The sequence below is a fragment of the Cibotium barometz genome, chromosome 38 (assembly GCF_041138505.1).
Source record: "Cibotium barometz isolate CiBa-2024 chromosome 38, ASM4113850v1, whole genome shotgun sequence".
NCBI lineage: Eukaryota > Viridiplantae > Streptophyta > Polypodiopsida > Cyatheales > Cibotiaceae > Cibotium > Cibotium barometz.
Genome location: NC_141083.1, coordinates 25273234 through 25298588, shown reverse-complemented (window position 1 = coordinate 25298588; position 25355 = coordinate 25273234). Strand labels below are relative to the sequence as shown.

Here is a 25355-nt window from a genome sequence, read left to right as displayed (position 1 = left end):
CATAGCTGGCGGTTTATGAATGACAGTAGGCCATTTATTGGAGATATGCCAAACTGTTTACATTTAAAGCATGCACCAGCAAAAGTGTCCCAAATAAGCTCATAGTTCCAAGTTCCAACGGCCAATCCCAAGTTGTCTATCATCAATACATTTTATTCCAATAGAGACCGAGGGAACAACAGGTCTAGTTGTATCCCAGAGAATCATGAAACAATTTCCATCTTCAGCAAGTCGAGGAGGACAAATAACCTTATGTAACTGTTTGGCCCTCCTAGCTCTATTTCACATGATGAAACCCATGTCCGGACACCAGACATGTAGAAGAAGACATGGGGACAGGGTCCATAAGGTTTGATTAAGAAAAAGCACCATTCTTGGTCAAAAAGCAAGAAAAAGCAAAAAGTCAAACAAGGTTGACCGCGAGCCAAGGGCACCATTGGAAAGATGAACTTTGTTCCTGTGCTCATCATTCTTGTGAGCATAATGATAAACCTTAATATTCACATTCTGATCTGAAGCCAATTGGTCTGGAAAAGAAGCCATGCTAAACCACGGACTGAAGAGATACAAACTGATCACTGTACACAGACCCACACACACACACACACACACAGGGTCGTAGAAAGAAAGAAAGAAAGAAAGAAAGAAAGATTTTATTAACGTCTTCCAAAAGACCGAACTCGGCCTACGAGACAAATCAGTGTACCTGTGTGAGGTATCCTCTGTCATCCCAACAAAATGAAAAAGTACTAAACTAAAAAAAAGCTGAATCTGGGTGTGCAATAAGTACAGTGAGTGGGGGAGGTGATGGAGCTCTACTACTAGGAGAATGCAAAGCTATATGCATGGAGTATACAATCATGATATGCAACCTAGCTAGCTCCATCCTGTACCATACTGGGGGTATAGAATGGTATACATCAATGAAGGGGGTGTCCACAGCTCCCTGAAGAACATGCCTGGGTCTGCTCTGAAGCGAGCCAGTCGCTCCGCACCCTCTCTGTGAAACTGAGCTCTGATCTCTGTCATCTCTCTTTGGTATAGGCGTGGTGTCCGAAAGCCAGGTGTCCTCTGTCTCCTGCGGGCTCTGAGTGTCTCTGCTCTCTGGAGAGTAATTCCCTGCTGTGTAGGGGCTGGGAGTGGGGTGGATCTCTGAAAAAATGTAGTAATCTGTGTCTGTCGTCCCCCCTCTGGAGCTGTCTGAGCCTGTAATGATGTCTCTCTGTGACGCTGTATGTCTAGAATGAATCTCCCCAGTATGCGCTGGTCTGCTGCCTCAAAGATCTGGCGTAGGGAATGTGGCTCTCTGAATAAAATGGGATATCTCTCTCTGATGGCTGTATATGCTCTGCATCTGCATACATAATGCTCCTCACTCTCCTCCTCTCTGCACAATCTGCATACCCTCTCCTCTCGGGGGATCCGTGCTGCTCTGCTAGTCTCGATGTCCAATCGATGTGATGAGACTCGGGAGCCGTGTGGTAAAAAGCCCTCCATGTATCTAGGCCTCTCTATAAATCCATCATCAGTGATACTCATGAAGTGATCTCTGTAGTATAGCATATTCGGTGGAAGAGGCTGTGTAGGTGATATCCATGTCTCTCGTGTATAGAGCTGCCATAGGTCCTGTCTCAATAATCTGTTCCTCTCACTATGAGAGAGACGGATATGTGGTGCATCCCTGTCATACTGGAATGGTGGTAGATGATCCATGTCTAGGCCATGCTGTGAGAACCAATGTGTGACCTGTGCATACCATGATCCTCTGTCTCCTGTCTCAACCAGCTGTCTAAATGCCTCAAAAGCTCTGTATGACAATCTGTCCTGTGGCATCTCTCTAAATCTGTCTAGCAGGCATATAGTATGGAATATGGCCTCTACCGTCATAGGAGGCGCAACGAACTCTGCTCGGATAATGTCATGAGGTACTGACGGTTTGTTGCGTATCATGCGTGCCATCATGAGGGCTTGTGGTCTCTCTATCTGTGTCCACCAATAGGTAGCAAGTCCTGGCGCCCATACCGCTGCTCCATTCATCAGTGCCGGTGTGACTAATGTGTCAAATAGCCACCCCTTCGTCCGGGGCTCCTGAAAATGCGCCTGGTGGCACTGTCTCTCTAGCATAGCCAATGCTGCATATCCCCGTGTCAATCTGGCTTTGGCTGCTGAACCCATGGTGAAGCGCGTGGCTGCTGCAGAGAAGGTAACCCCTAGGTACACATATGATGTCACCACCTCCACCTGGCGTCCTGCGAGAGTGAATGTCAGCTGACTCCTACCTTGTCTCAATGTATGAAAGACCATAACCTTGGTTTTCCCAAGGTTCACAGTAAGACCCCTCTGTGTGCAGAAATCATCGAGTGCATGTAGATGCTGCTGTAGACCTCCTGGAGACTCAGACACTAGTACAATATCATCAGCATAAAGCATAATATGTACTGAGGTACCTGCTAGATCAACTCCGTCTCCGCCTCCCCGTGTAATGAAGTCAGCCACCTCATCAATGTATAACCCAAATAGCGTGGGGGAAAGTGGGCATCCTTGCTTCACACCAATGGTACTAGCAATAGTCTCGGACATACCTCTTGGGCATCTGACTCGCCCAAAAACCTGCTCATATAATGCATAGATGCCCCATGTCATATCTGCTAGTATGCCAAGAGACTGCAGGCGCTGAAAGAGCCTCTCTCGTGGTACTGTGTCAAATGCCTTGCGGAAATCCACAAAGCAGCAATAGAGCTCTCTCTTCCTCACTCTGGCCTGATCAATCATACATCTCAAAGTGAATACATGGTCAGTGGTAGAGAAAGCTCTCCTGAAGCCTGCCTGCCCTGATGAGCGTAAACCTGCTTGCTCAGCATAGGCAGAGGGTAAAACAGTACGTAGGCAGAGGGTAAAACAGGGCAGAAGAGGACCGAAAAACAGTAGGTAGGCAGAAGGTAAAACAGGGAGCCGAAGCAGGTCAAAACAAAGATTCGTGAAGATGTGAAGGTGCAGGAAGAGTCGACAGAAGAGAGACGGGACACGCCATAGACCCCAACAGAGGCATCGAACTCCTGTACGCGCACAACAGAGACACAGACTTGGATTCATGTGCCAGAAATGAAGATGGTGCACAGAGGAGAGGACCACACTGCACAGTCAACACTGCACAAACAGGACTGCACAGAAGTGGCGTCAACGCCGCACAGAGGCTAAGTCGGCGTCAGCAGCAGCAGATCTCCCTGTTCGAAAATTCCACACACACACTCATATGTGTTTGTACACACACACTCAAAACGCATCAACTAAAAGCAAGCGACCTAGACTCAAAACTTCACACACGCACATAAACTGTCTCTTCTCCTCCTCCCTCCAGACCAAACCTTCACCATGCATCGTCATCAAAAATCAAACCCTACGTTTTCTCTACAAGCATCAAACTTGCATCCTTCAAGCATAAATCAAAACCCTAGCAAAAGCGGTTCAGAGGAATACCTGCTTTTAGCACAAAACCCTAATAAAAGCAATGAAGAACCTTACAAAAATCTTGCTCCATGCTTCACCTTCATGCCTCCTCTTGGTTTAGGGTACTCTGATATTAACTGTAAGGGGTTCTCGCAACGCTTTGCGAGAGAATCGTCCAAAGCTCTCCTAAACACAAGACACACAAAGTAGTAGTCCAAATTCAAGTTCACAGGCTCAAGCTCACCACCCAACCATAGATCCCCCATCAGGGATTACCTCCAAGCTAAGGCTCCCGTCCATCACAAATGCATGCCTATCAACCCTAGTGTCCCATCCCACCACGGTTTGCCTAGCCAAAGCACTGGGCAAGCTACGTGCATCTTGAATGGACAAATCCATGAGTGGATCAACCCTCGGGTCTAGGTACAGACCCATCTTGTCCTCAAGACAATTACATGCACAATAGATCCACTCATCCCACTTAAATAGTAATCCCCCACAAAAGCATAAAGCAATCACTTACGGGATTATTAACTTACTAGTGTTTATAACCTTATGCCACTATAGTCAGCCTGCTTTTGATCCCTGTAACCCAAGATTGGTCCAACTAACCCTTTTGGATAGCATCAGGTACATAACATATTCTCGCAAGACGGAAACTGAGTTTCTCGGGACAGAATCCTCCCAAGATCTTCTAAACACGAGACACACAAGTTAATAGTCCAAATTCTTAGCAAGCTCAAGTTCACCACCCACCCATAGATTCCCCAGAAGACACAATGTGTATACAATCTGTAATAGGAGATGCATATAGCATCTTCAAGGGCTATAACAAAGAAATAGAAGGTACATTGGGTAGGTCGATGTATTAAAGCATGTGTGACTAGTCCAAGGGGGGAGAGAGGAAGAGGTTCTCTTGAAAGAAAATCAAAGATTTCTACATCGGCAGAAAGCCAAAAAATGGCCACTGACAAAAATTGTATGATGTGTACAACACATTCTTACAAAGATGCCTACAGTATCTCCTGATTGAAAACAACACAAAGAAGTGGATAATAATGTAGCAAGTGTCTTTCTCTGAATTCGTCCAAGGGTCAATATAGGTCAATGTAATAAAGCATATGTGTGACTAGTCCAACCACGCATCCCTGATCCTAAAATTCTATGATCAGGCAAAAGGGACCAGATGCCTCAAAGCAATAAAATCTGCCTCTGATCTCATGGTATCCTGGTTGCTGAGCATTGTCGTATGGCCTGATCCTCTATCTATATCGCATATTCTGCATATCCACGGCTCTTGATGTCTTCATGTCAGCTGTATCTCCTAACTTATCTCAATATAGAACCTATGTGAAAACTTTGCACCCTTGTTGTACACAACAGAAACAGATGATGTCTCCACAACGGAAACAGCGTGAAACTAGGAAACGGCATGTATTTAGCATTATATAGTAGATGTAAATAGAAATGATGAAAATAGTTAAGAGAAATAGAGAATAGATCATAATTTAAAAGAGAAAACAAGGAAAAATTAAAACATAGCAAGGGAAAAGTGTGGCAAAAATCCTTAGACGAAATTAGGAAACAGGAAACAGAAACGGCCCCTCCGAAGAAACGGGGTTTCCACAATTTTGGCTGGGAAACAACCATTTCCTGTTACTGTGCTTTGCACTATCCCATGAATTTTCCAAAAGTGCATGTAGCCAGCATTCTTAAGGATGCTTGTTTATGGTTTAAACCATCCTTCTCACCGTGGGAAACTGATCTCATTACACACTCATCCTGGAGGGAAGCATGTCTAGTTGCCTAGTTCTTTTGAGTGTGTATCCACCATATATAATCTCTGATGACTCAGCTAAGTGTATGTTGCTGCCCAAATACTGAGACCATAGTCATGCACGCACGTGCGCACACGCACACAGGAGAGAGAGAGAGAGATTCAACATGGAATCCAAACAACAGATAATTGCATCAATCAACAAGGAAGTAAATGGATAGAATACACTACCGCTGTAACGACCCATCAATTTTACGAGACCAATGCCATTTTGCACACTTGCTGCTTCCGTGTGTGCAGCATTGATGGCCCTTTGAGCCTCCTCCACAGCAGTGTCAAAACCAAAAGACCTATCAATCACCTGAAACAAGCAAACAATTAGCTCCTAAGCACTTATGAGTATACATATCTCTTCATAAAGAGGTGCATGAAGCAGAACACGTGGAAAGCTATACATACAGCAATATCATTGTCAATTGTCTTGGGTATGCCTGTAACATTCACCTTCAAACCTCGTTTTCTCACCTCCTGCATGCAAAGTTAGACTGCCAAATAAGAATTCCACAAACGAGGTACACAGAGCAAGCCACGTGGTCGCTATGCTTAAACCCTCTCTACAATCATATGCCGTTGCTTTGCAATGTTGTGTACCAAAATGCAGAAAAATACAGAAGGTCAACACCAATAATACCTCGTAAATTGCTGCTGCCCCTTTCTGAGTTCCATCACCCCCAATGATGTATACCTGTCATCCAGGCAACACAAGCAAGCAAAGGTACACATGTGATATGTCACCATCAGTACACTGCCCACCATGCAAAAAGCAAGAGCAAATTACACGACAATCACCTGATTGATACCACGGTCCTCAATGCTACTAACAATTTTTGAGGTGTCATGACCACCACGGGAAGTTCCAAGTACAGTCCCTCCACGCTTGTGGATATCATTGACAACTTTTGGGTTCAAGGATACAGTGTTCTGAGCATAGAATCCTCTGTAACCACCCTGGATGACGATCCAAAGCCAGACAGTCAAAATTTACACTAAAGACCAGCAAGCATATCACCATAAACTAACGCTCTTGCTACGACTCAAATCTCGTAAGAACATAAATTCCAATAAAATGGCCATCATCTTGAGCCAAGATAGAGATGAAGAACTGAAAATGGAAACGGTAAAGATCAAATGGTACAGAGACAGATTGTATGCAAGCACAATATAAACCACAATAGGGATCCGAAGAATTGGCTGCTTTTCCCCTGAAGATACTTGTTATTTCTCAACAAGCATAAACCATACTAAGTCATGATCCATCACTCCTGCCTATTCATTTTGGCACTCAAAATCCTTTAAAAGTGGCTCTTGCATTTCTTGATATAGTTAGACACATAAAGCTGTACCTTTTCTTTTTCACACTTTTTCTTTTCTGCTCTCATATTGGAGCTCTCAACCATGCACACCAAGCTACACTCATCAGTATCTGTCAGGTGCACCCTGCACCTGGGTGCCACGTGGACAAGCAGATATGCTTCATGTGCAAGTTTTGGGTAAGTGATGTGCAATGTGCCCGTTGTGAGCCCTAGTCCAAGGACATGTCACGCCAGTAGCCATCAAGGTAGGCTTGGGTAATTCCAGGCAGTTCCCATGCATGAATCCCACACAGTTTTGTAACCCACTTGGAGTTAAGATGTGTACCCATGTCTAGCAGCTTATTAGACCAAGTGCCGGGCACTGGACATAAGCCTTGACTGGTCAAGAGGGAATATTATATGGCCCCCCTACAGCAGTCGGCCTGCTGTAGGGCAGCCGACAGGGCCTGAACCTCCACGACCAGCCATCATCACCAGTCGGCCAGCTCATCTAGAAGGTCGTGGACCTGAAGCAACACAAACAGCCAGCAGCACATGTCCAAATGCAGTCGGCCAGCTTCAGAGGTCCTCCTTCCACCACGCGGCTGCCACCCAAGCCACAGAAAAATAGGGAAAAATGTGGGGAAAAATACGGGGAGTGAGGAAAAATGAGAAAACACCTACAAGGGCGGGCACACCCACAACAAAGGCCCTGGTGTCAACATGAAGACAGAAGATGACTTCTAACACCCCCTATCAGCTCCTGGCTGTGAAACCAACCACAGGGAGCTGGGGTGCCGCCTAAGCAAATCCTGAGATAGCGACTTCGTGAAGAGATCCACCGTACTGTCCTCCGTCGAACAGAACTCTAGCAAGATGTCATCAGCAACGATCTGTTCACGAACAAAGTGCCTCTCGATGGCCATGGGTTCCTCCAGTGGAAGCCCAATCCTGCAATGCAACCTCTACATCCTCACCACCTCACAAGCAGCATCACAAGCAGCCCAGTACTCTATGCCTCTGTCGTCGACAAGGCAAAAGATGACTGCCTCTTACTGCTCCGTAAAACTGCTCCTGGGCTTGAAGTAGATCTCCTCGTGTCCGACCTGAGTCACTCTAACCGTGGAGTCGGACTCCATCCATCAATCCCCTCCTGTGTAAAAGAGTCCATGATCCTTCGCATGCCACAAAAACCACAATGAACCATTTTGCTTCTGAGTCAAAGAGGCATCATACTGCTCACAAGGATCAACACCTGTTACGTTGCAAAGCCAAGTCGTGGAAACCTGCTGAAGACCACGCAAGGCCTTCTGAAGCCTGTCAACCACCCCTTCTGAATCCAGAACCACAAAGCCCAGAGAATGCACCTCCTTCTGGAAGTAATAAACTGCCACCTGCCTGGCTTTCCGAAAGGTCCCCGTGGAAAGAACATCCTCATCTACAGGAGTTTCTTTGTCCCGCATACTACGAGACATCAGAGCATAAGTTACCTGTTCAGTTTCCTCTGACTAACGAACACAAGAACTACCAACATCAGTACTGGAAAGTTCCTGCCAACTGCTGCCATCAACTGGCAAGGTATCCACCATCTGGTCCCGGAAAGCCTGCACCTGCAGCCTATCCACACTTAAGTGGCCATTACCAGACTGCCACTCATCACAAACCTGAGGACCTGGGAGAGAGAGTGCTGAAAGCTTGTAAACTCCATTCTCCACTCCGCCTTCCCAAACCACCTAGCCTGTTGCTTTGTCCCGGAGAGCAACAAAATGCTCATCAAACTCCACCCATACGCCATTCTTGCAAACCTGATGCACTGACAACAGATGAAAACCAAGTGACGGAACATACAACACCTGAGAGGAATGCTTCCCCCCTCTACCATCGGGAACTATCTCCAACCTACCCTCACTATGAACTGGGATAGTGGATGTATCCCCAGAAAGAATGTGACCAGAATACCTGCACAGATCCTGTAAATCTGAACGGGAAGGAGTCATGTGCCTGGAAGCACCACTGTCTAGAATCCACTCCCGAGTATCCGTTGCGGAGAATCCTCCAACCTCCTCCCTGCCTGAAGAAAATGAAACATCGGTGTCCATCACCTCCAGGTGCACAAAAGCCGGAGTCTTCATGATTGCTGCTGAGGAATCTTCACCCTTCTCGGTCTTCCGCTTGGGACACTGCCTCCAAGGGTGGTCTTTCTCGCCACAATCATTACAGGTCCTCTCTGCCTTTAGTTTCTCGTGGTCAGTAAAACGGACTTCTTCTCAGAAGACTTCTCCGATGAAGCCTTTCCTTTGCCTGTGTTACGGCCTTTCGACTGTTGGCCAGTTAAGGCCTGCGAACCTCCACCCTGAGGAGGGTTCGTGAATCGTTCCTCCTGGTCCAAGACCATGGGCACAAGCTCCTCCCACGTGATGGTGCTGAGCCTGCCACCCCACTGGTAATCAAAGACGAGTAAAATGCTAAGTACTGAGAGGGCAAATGCGACAGCAACGTTATGGCCATGTCCTCTGACGATACCTCCTTCCCAGCCTGAAGAACTTCTTGCTGAAGAGCCTGCAGCTTGTTAATATGCTCCCGCATCGTCAACGACTTTGCAGGGCTCATAACCCACATCTGTACTTCCAAGGAAATCCTCTTCATGGGCGATACCCTGTTGTAAAGAAAAGCCAAATGCTGCCATATACCTTTGGCCAGCGTCATATGCTTTACATAATTGATTACCTGCGGTGTGCAGTTGAGGAAGATAAACGAGCGGACCCTGGCGTTGACACGATCCCACATCTATGCCTGTGCCTCCCGGTCCTTTCAGATCGACGGTAACTCCCCTTCCTCTACTTCCGGCCGTGGAACCCTGAAATCAGCGAGGTCGGAAGACTCCAGAACAGATTCCATCATAACCTTCCATATGCCGTAGTTGTTCCCGTCCAACTGACGGTCCAGTGGGAACGTGGGGAGTGTAGGGATCTTCACATGCCTCTCGGCCATCTCTAACAGATCTGCCATTGCGGGAATGTACTCTGAAAAAGGGTGGGTGGGTGGGAACAAAGAAGAACTTACACTTGCAAGTGGCTGTCCAGCAAATCAACCCGCCGTCCTCTTGCTTCTCCTCTTCCCAAACAGTCCCGTACAGTCCACCAATCAGCAACACAACAGTCCCCCTCTTGCTCACACAAATCCCAAGAACTATCAAGAGCCTAGGGCTCTGATACCATGTCAGAATACGCAGCGGAGATGATGACCGGATCTGGGAACACGAGCAAACGCAATGCAGAAAATAACAGCACAAGAGACAGAGAGAGAGAGAGAGAGAGAGAGAGAGAGAGAGAGAGAGAGAGAGAGAGAGGGAGGCGTGTAACTCTGCTCTATATACACAAAGAAGATCCCGGAATGATACAATATGTGGCAAGGGACTGGGGGCCATTTTATATGGCCCCCCTACAGCAATCAGCCTGCTGTAGGGCAGCCGACAGGGCCTGAACCTCCACGACCAGCCATCATCACCAGTCAGCCAGCAGCAGGGTGTCGGCCATCTCATCTGGAAGGTCGTGGACCCAAAGCAACACAAACAGCCAGCAGCACATGTCCAAATGCAGTCGGCCAGCTTCAGAGGTCCTCCTTCCACCACGCGGCTGCCACCCAAGCCACAGAAAAATAGGAAAAATGTGGGGAAAAATACAGGGAGTGAGGAAAAATGAGAAAACACCTACAAGGGCGGGCACACCCACAACAAAGGCCCTGGTGTCAACATAAAGACAGGAGATGACTTCTAACCGGGGGGGGGTGTTAGAAGTCATTTCCTGTCTATACATATACACAAGGGCCTCTGTTGTGGGTGTGCCCGCCCTTATTAGGTGTTTTCTCATTTTTCCCCACTCTCTATATTTTTCCCCATACTTTTCCCATTTTTTCCATGGCTTTGGGGGGGGGGGGGCAGTCACGGGCTGGCAGGCGCATCTCCTCTGGCCGACTGTACACGTCCTCATTTCTGACCTGGCCAACTCAAGGTTGCTGGCCGACTGGTATATGAGGGCTGGTCGTGGTGATCTGTCCACTGTCGGCGGCTGCCTCTGGAGCAGGCCGACTGCTGCCTAGGGTCCATATAAAATGGACCCCCACAGCCCATGCCATTGTATCACTCATTCAGGATTCCTGTGTATATACAGAGTACATACCCAGCCACACTCTTGTTTGCATTTTTTTCCTTCTGCTCCCAGTTCAGTGTGTTGCAGGCTGGCGCTTGTCTTCTCCGTGGGCCCTTGTTCAAACGTGGAGTCCTGCACGTGTTTGCTCTCAGATGTGTGTCTCATATTCCGCTGCGCATTTCGACATGGTATCAGAGCACAAGGCTGCTTGAAGATCCTGGAGACGTGGAGAGCTTGCGGGACTGTTGAAGCCCTTGAAGACCTTGGAAGAGCTTGCGGGAGAATTGGAGATTCGGGACTGTTCGTGATTGGTGCTGATCGAAGGCATCAGTGGACCGTGCGGGACGTGGAAAAGCGAGGAGTAAGTAGTTCAAGCCTCCTCTTCATTGTGTTTCCCACCCACCCTCCCTTCAGAGAAGACCAAGTTCACCCCCCCGAAGGAGTGGGACTCTTCGTGTTTTTAGTGCTGTTTGGGGTCCCTTGTGGGCCATTCGGGACGTGGCGAAGCAGGGAGCAGCAAGTGCAGCTTCGTCTTGAGGTTTTGTTCCCACCCACCCTCCCCATTCACACGACTAAAGTTCACCCCCCGCAATGGCAGATCTGTAAGAGATGGCCGAGAGGCATGTGAAGATCCCGACACTCCCTACGGCATATGGAAGGTTATGATGGAATTTGTTCTGGAGTCTTACGACCTCGCTGATTTCATCATTGTTGGGGTTCCACGGCCGTGGCTTCTCTTTACAACAGGGTATCGCCCATGAAGAGGATTTCCTTGGAAGTACAGATGCGGGAGCATATTAACAAGCTGCAGGCACTTCAGCAAGAAGTTCTTCAAGCTGGGAAGGAGATATTGTCAGAGGACATGGCCATAACGTTGCTGTCGCATTTGCCCTCTCAGTACTCAGCATTTTACTCGTCTTTGATTACCACTGGCACGCTCAGCACCATCGGGTGGGAGGAGCTTGTGCCCATGGTCTTGGACCAGGAGGAACAATTCACGAACCCTCCTCAGGGTGGAGGTTTGGAGGCCCTAACTAGCCAACGGTCGAAAGGTCGTAACACAGGCAAAGAGAAGGCTTCATCAGAGAAGTCTTCTAAGAAGAAGTCCGTCGCTGACCGCGAGAAACTAAAGGCAGAGCGGACCTGTAATGATTGTGGCAAGAAAGGCCACTATTGGAGGCAGTGTCCCAAGCGGAAGACCGAGAAGGGTGAAGATTCCTCAGCAGCAATCATGAAGACTCCGGCTTTTGTGCACCTGGAGGTGATGGACACCGATGTTTCAGTTTCTTCAAGCAGGGAGGAGGTTGGAGGACTCTCCGCAACGGATACTCGGGAGTGGATTCTAGACAGTGGTGCTTCCAGGCACATGACTCCTTCCCGTTCAGATTTACATCTCTGCAAGTATTCTAGTCACATTCTTACTGGGAGATACATCCACTATTCCAGTTCACAGTGAGGGTAGGTTGGAGATAGTTCCCGATGGCAGAGGGGGGAAGCATTCCTCTAAGGTGTTGTATGTTCCGTCACTTGGTTTTCATCTGTTGTCAGTGCATCAAGTTTGCAAGACTAGCGTACGGGTGGAGTTTGATGAGCATTTTGTTGCTCTCCGGGACAAAGCAACAGGCCAGGTGGTTTGGGAAGGCGGAGTGGAGAATGGAGTTTACAAGCTTTCAGCACTCTCTCCCCCAGGTCCTCAAGATTGTGATAAGTGGCAATCTGGTAATGGCCACTTAAGTGTGGATACGCTGCAGGTGCAGGCTTTCCGGGACCAGATGGTGGATAGCTTGCCAGTTGATGGCAGCAGTTGGCAAGAACTTTCCAGTACTGATGTTGGTGGTTCTTGTGTTTGTCAGTCAAAGGAACCTGAACAGGTAACTTATGTTTTGATGTCTCGCAGTATTCGGGACAAAGAAACTCCTGTAGATGAGGATGTTCTTTCCACGGGGACCTCTCGGAAAGCCAGGCAGGTGGCAGTTGATTACTTGCAGAAGGAGGTGCATACTCCAGGCTTTGTGGTTCCGGATTCAGAGGGGGTGGTTGACAAGCTTCAGAAGGCCTTGCGTGGTCTTCAGCAGGTTTCCACGCAGTATGATGCCTCTTTGACTCAGAAGCAAAATGGTTCATTGATCTGGTTGATGGACACCAGATTGGACGGGAGCTTCCTGCTGAGGCAATTGACCTCATGGTTGCAGATGACTCTTTGGGAGGCAGGATTGCGTATCCTGTGGTTTCTGTGGCATGCGAAGGATCATGGACTCTCTTACACAGGAGGGGGATTGATGGATGGAGTCCGACTCCACGGTTGGATTGACTCGGATTGGGGAGGAGATCCGGACACGAGGAGATCTACTTCAAGCCCAGGAGCAGTTTTTTGGAGCAGTAAGAGGCAGTCATCTTTTGCCTTGTCGTTGACAAAGGCAGAGTACCGGGCTGCTTGTGATGCTGCTTGTGAGGTGGTGCGGATGTAGAGGTTGCATTGCAAGATTGGGCTTCCACTGGAGGAGCCCATGGTCATCCAGAGGCACTTTGTTCGTGAACAGATCGTTGCTGATGACATCTTGCTAGAGTTCTGTTCGACGGAGGACAGTACGGTGGTCCTCTTCACGAAGTCGCTATCTCAGGATTTGCTCAGGCGGCACCCCAGCTCCCTGTGGTTGGGTGCTGCCGGGTCCATATAAAATGGACCCTCACAACCCATGCCATTGTATCACTCATTTGGGATTCCTGTGTATATACAGAGTACATACCCAGCCACACTCTTGTCTGCGTTTTTTTCCTTCTGCTCCCAGTTCAATGTGTTGCAGGCTGGCGCTTGTCTTCTACGTGTGCCCTTGTTCAAACGTGGAGTCCTGCACGTGTTTGCTCTCAGATGTGTGTCTCATATTCCGCTGTGCATTCCGACGGTGGGTGGGGTTTGGAGACAGTTGAGTCCAGGCTAATGTTTCATCTGCTGCCACATGGGACACCTCGCTAGAGTCTTCCCTTGCCAGCAGTCCAGAAGGCCGCCTCTAGTTGTCCCCCAACCTCCCCGGCCCCAATTCAGACCCTTCCTAGGGTGGGTGGGCGAGACACACGCCGATCACCAAGCCCCGGCTAAGGCCGGCACAGGAGTGGTAGACCACTGGCCCGAGGTGGGACTGCCGGTCGATGCCAAGAATCGAGCGGCATCGACAGGCACATTAGGCCGGCAGGATCCAGGAGGATACGGTTGTGTCAGAGAACCGTTTTGAGCATTTATCTCAACAGCCCCCGATGGTGATGGTCCCCTCTCAGTTCCCTCGAGGAACCCGCCCCGGCCCCCACCTTCTGGAGACTCTTACCTTGTCAGGACCCCCCTCCAAGTTTTCAGCCTCTCATGGGGATCACTGACCCCAGAGCATGTAGCGGGACTGGCCTCGTAGCCATCCCTCTCTGCCCCAGCTATACAAGAAACCCCCCCCTCCCCCCCTTTCTAGCCTCCAGAGCACTCCCACTGCCCTCTGGCTGCGCTAGATCTAGAGCGGCGACAACCAACCAGCTCTGTCCCCCAGTTTATTCATCATTTCTTGGAGCCGGTAGAGATGACCATCGCTGCCTCTCCGGTCCCAACTCTCCCTCCTGAGTCGCCACAGGTGGGGCCCCCCCAAAGGTGTTGGGACAGCTAGTCAACTACAGTTTTTTTCGGTGCCTCCCTATTGATGGAGCTCGCATGTTCGAGGAGATGGTGGCTCCCATCCCCATTTGTGTCGTGTTATACCACTCCAAACCGTCCACCCCAAAGAGTAGAGCAATGATCTTCTCCTTCCCCCTAAGTGCAACACAAGGGACGGACTAGAGCACGGAGTCAATGTCCACTGCTATACAAGGGCGGGCCATAGAGCTTTCGCGTCATCTGCACGACTTGCATATCACTGATGTGCTTCCTCACCTCTGGCCTTTGGTTCGGATGGAGTTGGGCGGCTCCGGCCTCAGGGATCAGACAAGGAAGATGGTGTCCTCCATCCTGGCGGTGCTGCTTTTTGTGTCTTCATGTTTTAGTGGCGGTACCACTTCCCCCCTCCTATAGATACCTACACTGTGATAGATAGAGTCCAGAATATGCATACTCTAGGGCTCAAACAGAGTGGGTCCACATGGAGGCCAGGATACATGCCCATCTGGCACGGCTTCATCCCAAGACCAACACTGACTGCTCTCCATCGAAACCCACGCCCAAGACTATTCGAGTGGAGGGCAGTTCCGACAGTTCAGCTCTTAGCTATGCGGATTGTCTCAGGGAACATCCAGGGGTTGGGGGACCCACAGTGCTTCCAGAGGCGTGGTGTCCTTAGAGAGGAGCTCTACAAAGCAACAGTTGGTGGATCCATTGACATTCTCTTCTTACAGGAGCACCATCTATCACGTGCGCGTCCGTGCCATGGCTAAACCTCAGCATGAGCAGTGGAATCCCTGATTAAGTCAGCATTTAGAGCATCACTAGCATCAGTAGCATCATCTTCATTACCATCATCAGTGTCATCAGCGGTATCACATCAGCATCAGCCTTAGCAACATCATCATCATCATCATCATCATCATCATCATCATTAGCTTCACTGTCATGTGCATAAGCAATGCCATGGACCTTCTCAAGGATAAATCCAGAAGGGGGCAAACAGATAAAGACCATGAACCAGTAGAAGATAGGTAGAACCAGAATGTAGGAGCTTCAGGTTTAGTATCTGAGGTGGACATGGAGCAGGACAAGTGGGATCATGGAGGGAAGCAGACGGCTGAAGCACATGATCCAGATAAGGGCTGTCGGCTGATTCCAGAAGGGCCAGGGGCTGAAGCGCATCATAAAGTCAAGAGCATCTAATAAAAGAGCATGCGTTTTGGTATTTTCTGGCAAGGCTGCTGGCCGACCAGCAGTCGGCCAGTTTCCCATGGATCCCAAGGCCTATATAAAGGCGCACTTGCTCCTTGTGTTAGGCATTCTCTCCCACTAGGGGATTGGATCATTAGAGGTCCCATATGGGACAGATTTAGGTGTCATCATCTTTTATGTAAGGCAGCCCATGGCTGCAGATTCAGATACCTTTTTGTATCATAGAAATATACTGAATTTCCAGCACATCGCTCTCTCTCTACTCTCTCTATATCTGCGTTTTGCATCAGATGGTTTCCCAAGAGTGTTTAGGGCTGAAAGAAGACTCTCAGAGCTTCCGCGTGTTACATTGGTATCAGAGCATCAGGCTCAGCAAAGCTAAACACTGATTCAGTCCCAGATGATGGTGTACAGGTCCAAGGTACAGGAAAGTACACGGATTCAAAGCCCAAGGCAAGGAACACAGATCGGGAAGAACTCCCAGGAGGTTTGTTGGTGGTGTTCCACAGTGCCAGATGGGGATGGCAGTTCCGTGAGCCAAATAGGTTCTCAGGCAACGGTCCCAAGGGAGGTTGATCCTCCAAGGGTGATGTGAGGGTGCTAGACTCATCTCTCAGGAAAGAAGACCAAGACGGTGTTCAGAGTCAGGGCAGGAATGGATTGTGGACTAGAGGAAACAGATGCATAGATCTTCGTCAGAGACAGAGTGGTTTGGAGAACAGGCCGGGTTTTCAGAGAAAACGGTTGCCAGGGATGGATGATGACAGAGGGACTTCGGGACAGGATTGGGATGATGACAATCATCCAAGAGCATGTTGGATTCCCGTCATCAAGTTTAGCAAAGGGGGATGTCATGTGCATAAGCAATGCCATGGACCTTCTCAAGGATAAATCCAGAAGGGGGCAAACAGATAAAGACCATGAACCAGTAGAAGATAGGTAGAACCAGAATGTAGGAGCTTCAGGTGTAATATCTGAGGTGGACATGGAGCAGGACAAGTGGGATCATGGAGGGAAGCAGACGGCTGAAGCGCATGATCCAGATAAGGGCTGTCGGCTGATTCCAGAAGGGCCAGGGGCTGAAGCGCATCATAAAGTCAAGAGCATCTAATAAAAGAGCATGCGTTTTGGTATTTTCTGGCAGGGCTGTTGGCCGACCAGCAGTCCGCCAGTTTCCCATGGATCCCAAGGCCTATATAAAGGCGCACTTGCTCCTTGTGTTAGGCATTCTCTCCCATTAGGGGATTGGATCATTAGAGGTCCCATAGGGGACAGATTTAGGTGTCATCACCTTTTATGTAAGGCAGCCCATGGCTGCAGATTCAGATACCTTTTTGTATCATAGAAATATACTGAATTTCCAGCACATATCTCTCTCTCTACTCTCTCTATATCTGCGTTTTGCATCAGATGGTTTCCCAAGAGTGTTTAGGGCTGAAAGAAGACTCTCAGAGCTTCCACGTGTTACATTCACAGCGGCATCAACATAATCATCATCATCGGGAGGGCATGGAACCTTGTCGGCAAACCAGGGTGAGGGTGATTGATTTTCATGCACATGAGTGGCCGGCCTCTCACGAGTCTCCAATGGGACTTGGGAGAGTGGACATAACAAGATCCAGAGGACAATGAGGAGACGCCTAGCGCCCCCTTTTTTGTTTACACTGCACAGCTAGGTCACAAGATTCAGATGTCAAAGGTAGAGGGGACTCCAATAGCAGCAGGACATTGGCGGTCCCAGGGCCTCCCGCCACACACACTCTCAGATTTTTGGAAGCGGTTGTGGTATACTTTTTGGCCGCGGAAGATTACCCTTTTCATGTGGCAACAACTGGCACATAGGAGCTTGGGAATTGGCACCTGGTTGGCCATTAGGGGTAGACCAGCATTATGTCCAAGATGTGGCCATCCTGAGGAGTCTCAGCGTCATTATCTTTGGGAGGCCACAAAGGCCGCGGTTGTCATGCCTTATGAGGAGAAAGGTGGGGGACTAGCCCTCCAGGTCTCTCACCTTCACATTTCTATAGTGCTAGTCCCAGCTCCATCCACAAGTCGTTGGTCACCAGGTAATTACCAGAGATGAGAGAATTGCAGCAGTATAGCTGCATGGCACATATGGAGAGCTCGATGCAGCGAAGGCACCCTCACCCCACCAGCGGAGCCCATCCCGAGCATCTGGCTCAATATCATTCATACCCTCTATGGTTAGTGAGGGCAGCTCCAGGGTGGCTCAGACTGCATGCGGAAACGCTAAGAGGCCTTCTTGAGGATCTGGCATCATGGTCCCTTTCTCACTAACAGCGGTGGTGAGCCCACTTGGCATTACAGACCACCTGTGTGGTTGTTTCCCCCTCCCCCCATTATATGAGAGATCGCCTTCTCCTCCTGGAGCGGCCAGCTGAAGGAGAAGAGCATCCTCCCCTTTTATGCATCTTGACTCACGTTTCACATTTGAGGATGAGTTTGTATGTAGCCATTTTGGCTGTTTTCTTGGTAACTAATCAAAAGATCTTTTTCAAAAAAAAAAAAAAAAGAGTGGACTCAACTGGTGTGTTAAAGTTTGACGACGATATGTCCACATAACTTGCATGTTCCACTGATGCAAACTGCCTTTCATTTCTTTATGCAATTGATAAGAGTTCCCATTATCTGTGTGGGATTAGGACACCCCCAAGAAAACGAGGAACCATAGAAGGCAATACAAGTACCTCAATGCCAATGATGTCTCGAACTCCATATTGATTCCACAATCCGCACACAATTTCACGAATGACAGTGTTTAACCCAGGGCAAAGGCCTCCGCATGTAACAATGCTAGCTCGAACCTCTGCAGGTTTGAAGTAAACCTGTTTCCACACAAAAACAGCAAAATTAGCTTTACAAAAGGAAAACAATAGAAGCTGCCAAAGTTTCTGGTACAAGCTGGCATTGGCTACCATGGGATCAAAGTTTAGGCATTTACAAGCTTTACAAGCTGAAATAGAAAAAAAACACCACCATCAAAAGCTGTAGAGAGAGACCTTTTCCCTAGGTCCCGCTCGGCGAAAATGGGCCCCGTCTCCTGGATTATGTAGTGACACAACCACCTTCAAACACAAAACCCATTTTCGTGACAAAATTGAGTGAACATTACAAAAACAATAATATAAGTGTTGCTTTTTTGTGTGTTTGTTATTATATATATAAACACAAGCGCACACACAAAAGCAGGCAGACATGCACACACATGCCCACCCACACGCACACGCACAAAGTGTCGAAGCCCCCTTCTGGGCAGTAGCTACTCAGGCAGGGACCCATGAACAAAGGGGTGGCAATTTTAGACATAAGAGATTGCAAAGAGTTCATAAAAAAGTCATCCAGATCTCACATTTCTGGCAACCACATCATCAGGGCCCACAAAATAGTGCCTGCAAGTCAAATTGCAAGTAAAGCACTTAGAAAGGTCAACTCAAAGGCAGCCTGAAAAGGAGCGTGCAAAATAGAGACAAAACTTGTTCTTTACCTCCCAGTGGCATAAGCAGGATTGTAATTAAGAGGACTGTCATACGTCTGCAACAAGAGCCAAACAAGTAAACCATCACATGATAGCTCATGACTGTACACTATGAAAATTGCATTTAATAGTTTGAGTTGTAACATTTTATAAAAATCAAAATTAATAGTTTGAGTTGTAACATTTTATAAAAATCAAAATTGCAGGATCCCTATGCTATCCCTACACCAATCATACTTAGCCTTGCTCTCAGATGCTTTATCTTGGTAGCCCTCCAGGTACTTGAAAGTGCCTGGGGAAAGATAGTCGTCTTCTTCCAGCATCACTAGAGGCTCATTAAGAGGAAAGGAACAGCCATTGGGATGACACTCTTGTTTCAAAAATACCGCCATGGCAAAAACAACCCGTTTTCAAAGCGAAATGGCCAACCGGCTGGCCATCCCTGATGTCATTGTTGGGGGGGGGGGGGGAGGGGGGGGGGGGGGGGGGTAAGGCTGACATGATGGTTGACAAGATGGGGGGCCAGCCTGACATCAGATTACAGCTTCACATCAAACTCACAGAAAGGGGGCGAATTTGACAGTGACTCAGCTTCTGGTAAATCAGCTGTGCAGGAAAGAATTCCAGTTCTGCTCAGGTGTCAAAACTCCTGGTGAGGAAGCTCAACCAGTTGTAACAGTTCCCACTATCTGGCAACCATGATGGAATATGGTTGTTTTAATAGTAACAACTCCAAAGGACCAAAACACCCCACCTACTCTTTTTTCATTTGTTCAACATGGCTCATTGGCTCCATACCAGATCCAACTTTTGACATCACGGCCACACCCCCATCATGAAGTCTCACTGGATTGCATGGAGAATGACATGCCAGGCTATTCAATGTGGCTTGACAGTAGGCATCGTACTGGCCAACCACAGGTAGACCAGCCACTTGTGAGCTTTCTGGAGCAGCGAGGGAGTCTCAGTGTCAGTGCCTGTGGTACTATCCTACAGCACACAGGTTTCGCACAGGATTGCGCTGCTATTTTCTCAGGGCCACCCTCACACTAGCTTTACTACACAATGGGAGCCGTGGAGACTAGCCTTGCTCTGTATGAAGAGGACAGCATGAATATGTATTGGGATATTTGCAGTAGAGGCCTGCCAAGCCCTCGTGACACGGCAAGATCCCTCAACATGACTCGGGGGGGGCAGCCTCACTGCTTGGCACATTTAGTTTGGCCAATGCAGGGAATAGGGAAGACTGTTTTTGCCGTATGGACACATCTTATTCATTTGCTCAATGGTCAACAGAAGCGCTTTGAGAACTACTCTCTGCTTCTACAAGGACACAATGCAGCTTTTATGTGCATTTGGATCTCGCGTCCTGTTCGCTAGGTGAGCACAAATGGGATAAAGGCCATTGTGGTTTTTCTCCCTTCCCTGGTATGTAACCTTTCTACCAGAGGAACCAGACATAAAGCCTTGCCTCTACAAATGGTTTGTAATGAGTAAAAAACGATTCTCGTAGTCATCACCACCACCGCCACTCTGTCACCGCCTCCATCATCATCATTGTTGTCATTGTTATCATCAACGACATTTTTACTGGAATGATTAATATTTACATTGGCATCATCATCAACATTTTCGTTGTCATAATTAACGGAAATCATGAGCGGTTCTTACAGGCAAATCAGGAAGCCAGTCTGTCAAGTGAGGCACGTCTTCAAGCACAGCTGGACCGTGCTTTTCGATTTTGGTATTCGTGGAAGCTTGGACACTCCACTGCCTCCGTGATGGCCTCAGATTATGGCGAGTGTACGATCGGCCGTACATCCACTCAGTAGGAGCTATGTTAATCTTGCCCTGCAGGATCCTTCCATGGGCAGAAAGCGAGCAAGAGCGTTGCGACGGATAATTTGGTGAACGATGTAGACAGAGGAGTCTCTGCGGAGATCCATCGAACGTGAGGTTGAAGCTGCGCGAAGCCATGGGGCTTAAGAAGGCGTTAAACGGGGATTATTAGTGGATTAGGCATGCAGCGGTGAGAAAATGCACAAGAATTGGCGCGCAAGCCATCAAGGCGGAGGAGGAAATTTATGGATGAAGCCAATGAACGTGGTCATGCAGCGACGGCTAATGTGTGGAGAGGATAATAGCAAGACGGACTGTTGAAGATTGAAGGTCCTGGCTATGGCGCTTCTTAAGAGCTATTTGAAAGATGAGAGCTATGGCGCTTGAATGACAAAAACGATCGTCTCTCTCTCTACCCGTCGGCAGCAGGAAATGCCTTTAGCTCGGACAGCTCGCTAGGACCGCACGGGATTGCTTTAGACTTTGAACTTTTTTGGTTGCACCTAGTATTTGGCTCCGCCTATCCTATGGGCTGACTTTGGAAAATATTTTTTTTAACCAAACCTACAAATTTACAACGTCAAATTCCATTAGTATTTTTGATTTTGTATTTCTTCCATAACTCAAAATACTGATTTTGAAGGTTTTGGAAATTGATAATTATGTATTTGCATGTTGAAACATATACTTTATTGGTTCAAAAATAAACTTTATTGTTTCACTCTCTACCGTCTCTATGAGCACTAGTCCCCCCTACGTAGACTTGTAAAGTTGTTCCCACTCTAACTTTGATATAACACAATTTTGAAACTTAAATCTTATAAGTTGATGTGTCCTGCAAATGTGCCCCCTGCTAAGGCAAAGTATCTAAATTCCAAACTACACTCAAAATATAGGGGTACTTCACGTTACTTCGCTTTCTCTCAACTACGATGCCTTTCCCACCATTTATCAAATTGCTTTGAAATTGAACCTCCTCTAGTGTGCTTGAAGTGCTTATTAAGAAAGACATCTCGCTCCACATGAGAAAATGGCTAATGTTTTAGAGCCAACGTACATAATTAACAAATTTACATTTCCTATGAATGCCACTATAGCAAGAGCTATGGATTGATGTGCAATCATTTGACACCCCCATGCTCTTTAAGTGGATGCATCTCGATTCTCATCCTTTCACTAGGCCAACAAGGAGTGGGTTGGTGGGTCTCGCCTTGACCTTGGCGGTTCGGCTTATTCAAGGCTTCCTGCTACAACCTATATAAGTGTCTTTGTTTTAGATTTCATTTCTGGGTTTGTGAAGGCCGTCCTTCATCCTACCAAGATTTTCAAAATCATTTGTGACTTGCTATCTAATATTTTAGATTTCATTTCTACGTTTGTGAAGGCCCTCCTTCATCCTACCAAGATTTTCAAAATCATTTGTGACTTGCTATCTAATATAAACATGACAAGCACGATTAATTTAGAAGTGACCATAACCTTTTTACCTCTAAATTTTCAGTATCAAATCTTCATTGATTTAAGAAGTGTTATATTCCTAATTCAATTAGACAAGATGCTTTATATCAAAAGCACGCATATAAGTTTGATATTCACAATTTACCTGTTAATCAAGATACTTCATCTCACTCCACTCGTACAATATATTCAACAAAATAAGATTTTTTTAGCATTATGTAAGGAGACTATCCATTTTTCCAAGAGCAATATAAATTAATGAAGCTATTCTTGAAACACATTTGTATTCCCTCGTAATTAATTCCACTGAGGTTGTTTATTCATGAAGGCGGTTGCACATGGTTGCTTATTCACGGTCTAATAACAAAAGGCCGCTTGCTTCTTTATTAAGCAACCATATGCTTGAGGTCAAATGATATGCATGTGAGTGTGCATGCTTGTGTGTGTATGTGTGTGCCCACACGCATGCAATCATGCGTGTGGGCACACGCATGCAATCATGCATACTTGTGTATATGTGTGTGTAGATGCATGTGTGCATGTAGATGCATGTGTGTGCACATGCATGTGTGCATGCACGCATGCACATGGGGGTGTACATATATGTAAACTCTTCAAGGTTACATGATTTAACTTGTGTTCTTAGCTAGGTGGCCCTAAAAGATCATGGAAAATGAATGGAAGAGCACTACATAAATTGACACAAGCACAATTGTCATTATCTTTTATCTATAGGCATAAGATATGGGTGGATAATATGATTAGAAGAAAAGTCTACATAGGAGGAATAGTTCATCTAATGTAATATAGGAATGCATGAAACGACTTTTGATGAGCATACTTACTTTGCCTTTGGCACCTTTATGCAGAAGAACATTTTAAAGTCGTCTCCAAATTAAAGTGAGAGGAGGAACTCTTATAGGATATTACATAACTTAAGCATCCATTAAAGCAAGCTAAGATTTGTTGCTTAAAGGGTATATATACAAGAAGGTGCATAAGTGAGTGAGCTCATTGAACTGTGAGACAAGCATATGGTATGGTCTTGTAATGTTGGCGTCTAAAACTTTACTTCAATTAGTGAAAACAAACACCTTTAACACATGAATTTCATCAAATCGTATGATCTTGTAATGTTGGCCTCTAAAACTTTACTTCAATTAGTGAAAACAAACACCTTTAACACATGAATTTCATCATATCGTATGGTCTTATAAAGTTGGCCTCTAAAACTTTACTTCAATTAGTGAAAATAAACTCCTTTAACACATGAATTTCATCATATAATTAAGCTAAATTAAGCAAAAAGGCCAAAGTTGATGCTAGGCCCACATTTAGGTTTCATCAAACCATATTAAGTTTCAATGTAAGATTTATTTTTTATTGTTGCTTTTAACGCTCATTGTAATGTGTGCCGTTAATACTCCTAATTATCCTTATTGAAGCTTGTATCCTTAATATATGTTAGGATTCTCACATTCATTCATTCATTCATATTTAAATGCTAATTTCTATATATTCACCTTGCCAATGGGCATATACAAAACCCGATATTATGACAAGACTTTATGGTTGGAGTTTGGATTTTTTTATCACTTTTTTTTTTGGGGGGGGGAGGGAGGGAGGGAGGAGGAGGTGTTCATTAGCCTCATCCATAGGATTTGATTTTCTTGTTTCTCATATTAATAAGAGGATGGAGTATTGTGATATCACACTTATATAAATCTTGAAGAGAGAGAATCAACTATTGCTTTTACAACATCTTGATTTTAGTCACAAACCATGATATATTTCAAGAATGAGAAATTATATGTTAACAAGTGGAGGGGTAATATTTTTGGCAAGTCTCAAACTAATCGAGATTTTTGGCTTGTATAATTGAACTTGAGATAATATGATTCTAACATAAATCTATTTATTGCCTTGGGGATTTTTTTCAACTAATTGATAGTCTTTGGTCTTGATTTTTTACATAAACAATATTGCATTAGGGCATAATTCCCCTAGAAAAATCATGAAGTTAATCAAATTTGAGCCGAACTTTTAATAATTTACCCCAAATTCACACAATTGACCCAAATGAATAGCTAGTTTAACCTTAGCTTATTGACCATTTTAGCAAAAATTACCTTGATTTAATCAAATTATACATAATAAAAATTCCTTTAAAATTTTGACATAATTTCTAGGTTTATAAAAATAGAGCAAATTGTATCATATTCTAAAGAGATAATTAACTCGTTTGTAAGAGAGAATGATCCATCAAGGATATAGTGATTCCTACCTTCCATATCTTGATGTGGAACAACTTGTGTCTCTTAATCTTTGTGAATATGATATCCTCAATACATTTATATTTTAAGGGTGATGCTTTGTGAATTAGAAAATACTTTCCCCATAAAATATTTTCAATTTCTCAATGGAACATTTACATCACTCATGTCTCTTAATCTTCTGTGAACATGTCTCTAAATATGATGTCCTCTTTACATCACTCATGTCTCTTAATCTTCTGTGAACATGTCTCTAAATATGATGTCCTCTTTACATCACTCATGTCTCTTAATCTTCTGTGAATATGTCTCTAAATATGATGTCCTCTTTACACTTGAACTCTAAGGGTGATGCTTTCGGAATTAAAAAATCCTTTCCCATAAAGGATTTTATATTTCTCAAAGGAAACTTTCATCATGTTGGCCTTTATGAAGATTTATCCAATAAGGAAAATAAAAATTAGTTTATATATATATATATGTGTGTGTGTGGTATATATATATATATATATATATATATATATATATATATATATATATATATATATATATATATATATTAGTTTTTATATATGTGTGTGTGTGTGTGTGAGATATATATATATATATATATATATATATATATATATATATATAGAGAGAGAGAGAGAGAGAGAGAGAGAGAGAGAGGCGCAGATTTTCAACCTACACAATGTTTGTGTTTGCCCTAATTTCTCTAT

At 46.0% G+C, this 25355-nt stretch overlaps 1 protein-coding gene across 1 annotated transcript in view; it reads right to left on the bottom strand.

Annotated features, from left to right (window-relative positions):
• The window catches only part of LOC147616515 (ATP-dependent 6-phosphofructokinase 6-like), a 63563-nt gene extending 42139 nt beyond the window's left edge, over positions 1-21424 (bottom strand). Inside the window, exons 1-9 of the mRNA XM_086777589.1 lie at positions 20738-21424; positions 19076-19122; positions 18941-18980; positions 18591-18656; positions 18279-18416; positions 6074-6232; positions 5916-5969; positions 5684-5752; positions 5456-5585 (exon numbers count right to left, since the gene is read on the bottom strand). Of these exons, the coding sequence (XP_086633715.1) occupies positions 5456-5585; positions 5684-5752; positions 5916-5969; positions 6074-6232; positions 18279-18416; positions 18591-18656; positions 18941-18980; positions 19076-19122; positions 20738-21043 (1009 nt within the window). The 5' untranslated portion in view covers positions 21044-21424. The remainder of the gene's footprint in view (positions 1-5455; positions 5586-5683; positions 5753-5915; positions 5970-6073; positions 6233-18278; positions 18417-18590; positions 18657-18940; positions 18981-19075; positions 19123-20737) is intronic.
• Positions 21425-25355: the final 3931 nt, after the last annotated feature.